General features: G+C 33.9%; 1 protein-coding gene across 7 annotated transcripts in view; it reads right to left on the minus strand.

The window, feature by feature from the left end:
• USP9X (ubiquitin specific peptidase 9 X-linked) overlaps positions 1-10,424 on the minus strand; it is a 118,030-nt gene that overhangs the window by 49,328 nt on the left and 58,278 nt on the right. For all 7 annotated transcript variants that reach the window (XM_025051335.1, XM_025051332.1, XM_025051333.1 and 4 more), the window contains 2 exons: positions 4,439-4,526; positions 1,620-1,962 (listed from right to left, as the gene is read on the minus strand). In XM_025051335.1, the coding sequence (XP_024907103.1) occupies positions 1,620-1,962; positions 4,439-4,526 (431 nt within the window). The remainder of the gene's footprint in view (positions 1-1,619; positions 1,963-4,438; positions 4,527-10,424) is intronic.

Genomic DNA, 10,424 nt, shown 5'->3' on the forward strand with positions numbered 1-10,424 from the left:
TACACAGTACCACATCCTCATTAACTTATTTATTTTATAACATGTAATAGAGTTTAGCATAGAGGGTTACTCACCCCATTTCTACAGATCTTTTATCACCCATCTAATTATGTCAGTGGTATTCACACTATGTGCAGAACTCTAGGGCTCTGAGGAAGTTTTAGGTCTGACCCAATAATAGACTTAAGGAAATGAAAGGGGGTGATGCGCAAGGAGACTAAGCAGAGAAAAAAAACAGGCTTTCCTTTCTCACACTTCAACTGGTTTTACATTTTACAGAATTGTGTAAATTTAGGTTTTTAAAAAGGGTTTCTGCTGTTTTAAAATGTTGAAAACTTATTGTCAACTGTAATTGAAAAATAAAAAAATTATTAAAAAATGCTGAAAACCCCTCGCTTAGTTAAAAGTCTGATCAAATAATCTTAGTCTATGGTTCTCAAAAAATATTTCATATCCGGAAAAACAATATAAACTGCTGTGAACAGGTCAGATTCTTAAAGACAGGAATAATGTATTAACACTACATTGTGACAACATGGATGAACCTTGAGGGCATTATGCTAAGTGAAATAAGCCAAACAAAGAAATACAAATATCACGTGATCTCACTTGTAAATGGAATCTAAAAAAGACAAAAAACTAAAAGGGGTCAAATATATGGTAACAGAAAGAAATTTAGCTTTGGGCAGTGAACAAATGCAATATACATGTGACGTATTATTCAACTATACCCATATTTAAAAACAACAACAACAAATTAAAAACCAAACTCATAGATACAGAGAACAGACTGGTGGCTGCCAGAGGCAGAAGGTGGGCAAAATGGGTCAAAGTGGTCAAAAGGCACAAACTTCAGTTATAAAATGAGTCCTGTACATTATATGTGTAACACAGTGACTATAGTTAATAATACTGTATGATATATTTGAAAGTTGCTAAGAGTAAATCTTAAAAGTTCTCATCACAAGAAAAAAAAATTTTAACTGTGTGGTTATGGATGTTAACTAGAATTATTGTGGTAATCATTTTGTAATATGTACATATATCAAATCTTTATGTTGCATACCTTAAACTAATATGCTGTTATGTCAATTATATCAGAGAAAAATACATATATAAAAGCAGAAAGATTAACCTTAAATAGATAATACTTTACTTCCTCGGGTATTGAAAAACCATCACAAGTTAAACAGTGCTAGCCAATGAAGTATACATTCATAGATCCTTCTAAATAAAGTGTTCTCTTCTGTCCTCTATTTATTTTAGCATTAATTATATAATACCTAACATTAACACTGAGGAGGAATAGATCTCCAATGAAAAAAAGGAAGAACAATAACTTCCAGGAGGCATAAAAATTCTGTATGGTTAATGTACTTCTAAAAACATATCTGCAACAGATTCTAAGCCGAGACAAAAGAAACATCAGTGGCAGGAGGCGGGAAAGCAAAGCAAAAAAAACCCAACAAAAAAAAACTCATGACAAATGACATAATGATAAGGATGAACTCCTGGGACAAACATCAGAGAAGCATATATACATATAATTTATACGCAAAACTGATTCCTTACCTATTTGAAAAACTGCAACAGATCAAAGTTCCCACTTTCCCACTTACCCTCCAAAGGTAGTCTAATCCTATTAACTCCAAATCATCCATCATATATGCTCTCCTTTTTGCTACTAGTTTTCCTTCTCGACAATTCACAGCTTTGAAGAAGCGCTCAAAGCATTTCATTCCATTTTCAGTTAATAGGGAAGGATCAAGCTGAAGTACATTACTTTCAAAGAAGTCCTTATTAATATCAGGATCCAAGTCTGGTTCATCTCCCATCAACTTGGAATACCACTTAAAACAGGCTTCACGATCACAAAGATAAACTGCATTCTCTGCTAAGCATTTCCATATTTGTTTCGCCTGAGGAGCACATAGCCACAGTTGGCCATCCTTCAACAAAAATCTTGGAAAAACAAAAAATTAGCAATTAGACCTACATAATTTTTATCCTGAAATGCAATCTGTCTATACACATATGAAATAATCTATCACAATTTTATTTTAACTACAAGTGAAAAAGTGCCAGTTCTTACTGACATCTTAAAAGAACTTATTTTTCAACTTTTATCCGGTACTAAAATATACTAGATATCAATTCATTTAACAAGCACATACTGGGCACCTACAATGTGCCAGGAACTCTGTTAGATGATTGGACATAAACTGAATAAGATTTGTCCCTGAACTTTAAACAGGTTAAGTATGTTTAAAGTTGATTTTTAGTATTCTGCTTATAAGGCATCATTGCAGAATGAGGTATTCTACTAAGTGACTTTCACAGATAATCAACTGATTGACATTTAAGAGTTAAAACTGCTTAGATTTTAACACTTTCTGATGATCTAATATTCATCACTCAGTGCCTGACCCCATTAAAAAGAAAAACCTACATATGATTTAAACTTTTTGTGTCAATAGTCAACAGATGCTTATTAGTTATTCAGTGATGTTCTTTTCAAGTGTTTTTAGTTTTATGACCATTTGGTAATTTAAAAAAGGACAATAATAAACATGAATTCTGTTACAACTATAGTCTCTTTCTTCAGTTAGCTTTTTATTTCTTTTAGAAATCACCCACCAATGCTGTCTGTTGTATCTTTGAATTACAAAGAGAATATCTCACTTTATCCTGAATAACTTAACATTAGAGTTAAGGTGCATATATATTTGTCAGTATGTTCCCTCCCCATTTCAGAGCATTCTGGAATCATTTCTAGGGTCTTTAAAATATTTTCTTAAGATTGCTGAGATTAAAGAGAGCTTTTAGCACCTAGTCCCCCCTAACCCTACTACCTCTCATTTACAGATCTGAAACTGAGGTCCAATGTGTAAATTGTAGTTATTTTCAAAGTTGTTCTTTTCCCTTTAGGACAGCAGAAAACTTTCTTAAAGCAACAATTCCATTTGGAAGTCCAATGTTTAAAATAAAAGCAGAGATGCTCTAAGTTGTTGGGAGAGGAAGAAAAAGGGATTAAATCTCCACTGCTTGTTCAGAAATCTTGGAGGAAGCTCCTCAGATGTCCTAAGGGCTCCAAGATAGGTTTGAAAAATAAGAGGTCTAATAGAAAGACAACAGCCTTTGGAGTTAGATATAGTGGAATAATATAACACCATTACATACTGGCTGTGTGATTTCAAACAAGGTAGTTTAAGCCATGTGAATCTTGGTTTTCTTATTAATCAAATGGGGATAATATCTGCCTCAATGCATTGCTGAGAATTAATGTAAAGTGTTTAACACAGGCCGAATATACAGTGGTAAAGTTAGGTTCTTTTCCCTTCAGTGAGTTGCTACAGGTCTTGTAGATAGGTATTAACAGAGCAGGGACTAGAATTCTGATACCAAATTTAAACATAGCAAAAGGGCTCATAACCACTTTTCTGTTCTAGGAAATCTAAGGGATACAACACACACCAATCAATAACAATGGCTCACTATGGCAGAGTTTCTCAAATATGGGGACGCAGGTACTTCCATGCAGGTGGTTGAAAAATAAAACACACAAAACACTTCAAACAAATGCCAAATTTCTCAAAATCTGGTGGCTAGAGTTTTTCAAGTTAAATCATTATGTAAATGTTTCCTAATTTAACTAAGCAAATATTTCAATAAATATGTCTGTAATTAATACAGCCTAGGAGAAAATTCCCCAGTATTTCACTACTACTACTCTGGGCACTTTTGTTAGCACACCTGAATAAGCTCTTCTGCTATATGCGATTTCTGAAATTCACTAGAAATCTCTATCAAAAATTATAACAATTTCATATCTATAAGTGTATAGTCATTAAAAGCTAATTATCATTGAGCAAATTCAGCCTTGTACAACATTTGGCTTTGGCTTAAGGGAATAAACCTTTTTTCCTCAACCCTATCAGAATAATGTTATTAAACACGTAACTTTGGACTACTTTTGTCAGCCACTGCTAAGATAAACAAGGCACCAAAGGACTCAAACCACCCTTTTGAGGTGCTGGTCCAGCAGCCTTTTGTCCCCATTACCTTAGTGTCTATCATACTATTAAGGTCAGTACGGTTTTCTAGCTAGTTGTGTCAAAATATGGAAACTTACTCTTTAAAAATAAACATATTTCTAGCATAAACAAATATAAAGAGCAGGAGTCTATACGAAAGCTTAAAATGTGTTCTCTTCAAATACTGCAAAGAAAAAAAGTTAAAATTCAGACAATAATTCTAAAAAATTTAATAAAAGAACACATTGGGAAATGTCCTGTAACTTTCAGGTAATGATTTCCATGTGGGAAAATAAAATGTGGCAAGGGAAAAAGGCAACCTAAAAATAGCCTAAGCTATACAGCATATTAATGTGGCATTATCTGTATCTTAAAGAGAGCAACTCTAATTGTTTTAAACAAACCTAAGGAAGTTAAGCCGCTCTTGGACTTCTTGAACATGACTATATCTACTTCCCAGCCTCACGGTTTGTGGGTCATAGTCTTCATGATCTGCAGATCAGAAAAACAAAAAACACACACACACATATATATATCATGCATTATACATTTGGATACCCACATCACTGCTGATTTTAAAGGAAATTAAGTCATTAATTTACCATTAAAGGCAACCTGAAGTTTATTAATTATTGATTTCTACTCAACTTCTATTTTCCCCACCAAATTTTCCTTTTACGTGACCCAAAAAAAAGAAAAAAGAAAAAACTGTTAAATGTGCCATAAAAAATAATTAATTACAAACCTTTCACCCAATCTTCATATACAATGAAGCAATTTGATTATAGCCAAAGAGCGACCTGAGGGCTCTATGAACATGATGAACTAACACCAAGACGACCTATTTTTCTTCAATTTCTTTCCTTTTATACTAAAAACTCTTCATGCAGAGGAAAAAAATTTGTTATAAAAAATTAATTATATTACTCATTTCGACCTAGGAATTTAGAGTAATACAAGATGCCTCTCTATATGATGAAGTTATATAGTTATCACCATCATTAGTTATTAAAGTCTAGAAGAGCCTCAGAAATTCAAGAAAGAGAGTCTTCTATCGTAACTATGGGTAGGTGTTGGTCCCTAGGCCTAACTTAAGTTAGAAATTCCTTTTAAAAAATAAAAAAAACAAAGCTAGTAAACACTTTGGTTTTATACTTTTATTATAGCATATAATGGGTAAAAAAGTCTGCGTTTGCAATTTTTTGCGTTTGCAAAAAATCTTAGAAAACATCTACTACCCTAAAATTATGTTTTTGCTTGAATTTTTATTTTACTGGAAAAAGCTGTATGACCGGAGAATGGTCAAGCTGATTTGTAGCTTGGAACAGAAGAAAGCTGAAGCAAATGTTCTGACGAGTGGTCAATTACATGGGAATCACTGATGTTTCTTCCAGAAACTTGTGACAAGTTATGGAGGAATTAAGAACTTTGCAATTTCACTTTAGCATTAAATACTGATACTTTTATACCAGATCCTGAACCTTATGGCACGTGTGTGCTAGTGCAAAAGAATCCTAATTGTGTGAGACCCTCTGGAAATAGTAAAGGTAATCAAAGCCTCCAAAAACAGTGAGGTTTCTTCTCTGAAGAAAATCTTGACATGTTGTAATGACAGCACATTTACAATGTTTAGAAACATCTGCTTTTGATGCTTTGGTGAAGAAAAGCCCAATAATATTACGACTAACTGCTTTCTACTTATACATATTGTCATCTACCAAAAGTCCTAACACTATTGTCTACTTCCATGAAAGTCAATTCCATCAGGGCTCAGGACTTAAAGCACCACTTCTCAAAAGGTTTTTCTAGACAAAGTAGATAGTCTATCAAATTCTCTTCTACTAAGTAGAAAATTTCTTTTTCAGAGCACTAAAGTATCTGAATAAATAATGAACTTCAGGGGCTTAAAAAAAAAAAAAAAACCCAAGGAGTTTACACACAGCTTTGTTTACTTGGCAGGTTCTTTATTTTAGGGATTATAATAATTTCAAACTTAAGACAAGTTTCAAAAATAATTAAGTATCCCCCTCATCACCTTTACCTATATTTACCAGTTTATATTTTGCCCCAATTGCTTAGTTACCACATACATGTAATTTTTCTAAATCGTTTGAGATTGAGTTAGTAACATGTCCCTTTATTATTAAATACTTTGATAAATATTTCCAAATAACAAGGATATTCTCTTACATAACCATAGCATAGTTATCAAATTAAAACAAATATAATACTATGACCTGACTCAAAGGTTTCTCAGCAGCACACTATTGACATTTGGGGTGGGATTATTCTTCGGTTTGTAGAACTGCCCTGTGCATTGTAGTATATCTAGCAGCATATCCCAGGCCTCTACCCACTACAGTTCAATAGTATCCTTGCTCAAAACCTCTCCCCAAGATAACCAGAAGTATCTCTAGACAATTTTTATTTTCTTAACAATGTCCATTTATACTTTCTTTTCTCCAAATCCAAGTTTAAACACACACTGCATTTAGTTCACACATAAATACATATGCCTTTTTAAGTCTTTAATCTGGAGACTCCATCATTCTTTGTGTTTCCTGACCTTTTAGGAAACTATACTTCAATTTTGTTGCATATCGCTTAATTTGGGCTTCTCTGATGCTTCTTTGTGATTAGATTCAGGCTAGACATTTTGGCAAATACCACATAATTAGTCATTTGTGGGGATATACTTTGAGACAATGTATACCTTGCTTATCAAACTTTTACCATTGTTTTAGCATCACCCCTTTTATTTAGGTGCTAGCACTTTATCAATAACTGGGACCCTGAGCACAGGAAGAACTTTGAAAACATTCAATGAAAGCCAAAAAGTGATCAAGAAAAGTCAAGTAATAAGATCCCTCTATGCTAAATAGGCATGGAGAGCTCCTACACTTCTCTACAGAAAAGCTTCCTGGCTGTGAAAACATAAAAACGGTTATTGGTTTTCCTTGTAAACATTCAGCTCCAAACAAATACTGTGATTAGTTAATAGTCAAATTAAGAGGATGATCCATTTCTGACTCATGTTGCCTAGCTAGTAGATAGCCCACTGAGAAATTAAATGAGACTAAATTAACTCAAGTGTTTATGGCTGAGGCTAACATAAATTGGTTCTTGTCATTAGACAACTTGTAGTTTATAGGGTGCATTTCAGAATTCATTATGAGAAGTTTATTTTTGTATCTGTAGTTGAAACATAATTCAAGTAACACAAAACCCACCCATTTAACATACATAATTCAATGGTTTTTAGTATAGTCCAAGTTGTGTAACCACCAACACAATCTACATTTGTAAGATTTCTCATCACTTCAAAAAGAAACCCTACATAGTCACTCCCCATTCTCCCTCACCACAGCCCTTCGTCTATTTTAGACATTTCATATAAAATCATACAATATGGGATCTTTATGACTGGCATTTTTCCAGTTAGCATAACCTTTTCAGGGTCTATCCATGTTGTAGTATTATTTTTATTGCCAAATAGTATTTCATTGTATGGACATATGACATGTTATTCATCCATTCATCAAATGATGGACATTTGGGTTATTTCCACTTTTCTGGATATTATGAACAATGCTATTATACATTCATGTCAAGTTTTTGCATGGATCTATGTTTTCATTTCAGTTGGGTATATAACCAGGCGTGAACTGTATGATAAATTCTATGTTTACCACCTTGAGGAACTGTCAACCTGTTTATCAAGGTGGCACTTCACAATCCCACAAGCAACGTATGAAAGCTCCAATGTCTCCACATTATTGTCAATACCTGCTGTTTTAATTTTTGTCACCCTACTAGTTTCTAATTGTGGTTCTGATTTATATTTCCTTAATAACTAATGAAATTGAGCAACTTCTATGTGCCTACTGGCCATCTGTTTATCTTTGGAGAAATGTCATACGGATTCTCTGCCCATTTTTAATTGAGTTGTCTTTTAATTGTTGAGTTGTAAGAGTTCTTATATAGTCTTGATACAAGACCTTTATCAGATATATTTAGATATTTTCTCCTTCTTGTGTTGTCATTTTATTTCTTGATATCATTTGCAGTTTTTAATTTTGATGTAGTCAAATATATCACTTTCTCCAATTTTGCTTTGCCTAACCCAAGAACAAAATGATTTATTCCTACATTTTTTCCTGAGTTTCATACTTTTATGTCTATGACCCATTTTTAGTTAATTTTTGTGTATGATGTGAAATAGGGAATACAATTTCATTCTTTTAAATGTGGGTATCCAGTCTTTCCAGCAACATTTATGAAGAAGACTATTTCTTCCCATAGAATATTCTTAGCACTTATAAAAATCAATTTATCATGCTTCTCAATTTCTGTAAAAAAAGAGGATGTTTATAGGGATTTGTTGAATCTGTAGATCAACTCACAGAGTACTGCCAATCTTAACAATATGAAGCCTTCCATTCCATGAACATGGGATGTCTTTCCATTTATTTAGATGTTTAATTTTCTTCAATAATGTTTTTCTGTACTTTTTGGTGTACAAGTTTTATACTTTTTTTGTTCAATTTATTCCTAAGCATTTTATTTTTTGAAAGCTATCATAAATGGAATTATTTTCTTATACATGTCTATGTATTGAGGAATGTTTTTAACTTGCCTCAACTCAAATCGTGCTCTAATTATTTCCGATTGGGTGCAGCCTAATGCATATGACACAGCATTCCTGACCCCCAAGGGTTGACTGCAATCTCAGAATGGCTTATCTTGGTTGTCTATCTAGATTTCTCCATTATAATTCTGGTTGCTCTATTTTACTTGTTGATATGAGTATATGGAGCTATGAGCACCCTCTAAATTGCTCTTTGCCAAAATTTCCACTGGTTTTGATAACACCTTTAGGAATAGCATACTCTGGTCCAAATAAAGTTAGTCCCTTCAAGCCTACCTGCCAAGCTCTTCACCCTCACAGCTTGTCTCTTCCTCTGAGCAGAACTTCTGTATTCTGTACCACTGCAGAGGAGCTAGTAGCAACACAGCAGGTGGCTTCCACCAGAGAGACCTCTGTTCTATGAGCGGTGTTGCTGTGTGTGAGGAAGGGGTATAGCCCCTGATTTTCTCCATTTACCTCTCCTGGCATGGAACTTCCACCTTGTAAGTAAGCTGCGGTGGGGTTCCATCAGGGCTCCAGTATTCTCAGCCTGCCAGACCTGGAGTAAAGCTTCTGCACTATGAGCAGGTGTTAAGTGGGATAAGACAGTCTGTCTTCTCCGCCATGACTACCTAAAATAGAGCTTCTTCTATATCACAGGACAGGGGAAGATAAGAAATGTCAACAACTTTCCCTGAAGGAACCATAGCTCTGGACTGGCAGCTGTGAGAGAAGCAGCGAGTTGTGACTCAAATGCTAGATCCTTGCTGTTCTGTTCAAAATTTGGTAGATTTTCTTGAATGTTTCCCCACTTGCTATATCCCCTTAGGAAAATTCAGATACTTTAAATGATTAAGAAAAATTTTTTTTTTCCTATTTAAATGGTTGTTTTGTTAAGGAGGTATACTGAGCACCTTATTCCTACCATTCCAGAAGTTAAATCCCTCATCCCTTGGTTTTTTATCATCATTATGTTCTACATTTTATTAGTTGGCATCTTCCTTTCTTTTCAGTACAGACTGAAGGATTTCTATTTTATTTAATGGGTTCAGAGAGCTATAAACTGTTAATAAAATGGATACTAGCTTAATTTTTTTAAATCACAAAGAACTCACACAGACTTAACAGTACTCATGGCCGACGTGTAGAACTGAGCCAGAGCTACTGAGAAAGTTGAGCCCAGGGTCTACATCTTAATACAGAACACAGTTGGTGAGTTAACACTCAAAGAAATCTTTTTATGGGAAAAAAAATGTTCCTAAAATTGCTAGTTTTGGATATGAGACTGGGGAGAGGTCACTGAAAGTGGCAATCCTTAGAAAACAGAATGCAAAAATTTGATCTACAATGAAAAGGCAAGTCTTTCAACTCTATCCAGAAACCAGGAATAATGGCAAATAAAATTTACAATAAGTGTTCAAGTTAGAACAATGGCCTTCCTACCAATGATGTAAAACTTGAGTGAAAACTGAAAGGTGGTTTTATACTTTGTTGTACACACATGAAAAACTTTAAAGAATGACTTGGTAAGTACCAGTCAGTGCCTGAAGACACTAGAAATAAGAACACATAAGAAAATACTAGAGAGAATTTTAATAAGTTTATTACTTTATCTAAATAATGTTAAAAGAAGAGGTTAGGTTCAGCTGACCATACAACTGAGGAAATAATTTTTCCAAAACTGAAGATGCTAGTGGGGACAAAATGTGGGCAGAACAAATACTTAATATTGGTGAAATAGTTATCAGAAATTGAGAATATCA

Source organism: Pteropus alecto, unplaced genomic scaffold, assembly GCF_000325575.1.
Source record: "Pteropus alecto unplaced genomic scaffold, ASM32557v1 scaffold28, whole genome shotgun sequence".
NCBI lineage: Eukaryota > Metazoa > Chordata > Mammalia > Chiroptera > Pteropodidae > Pteropus > Pteropus alecto.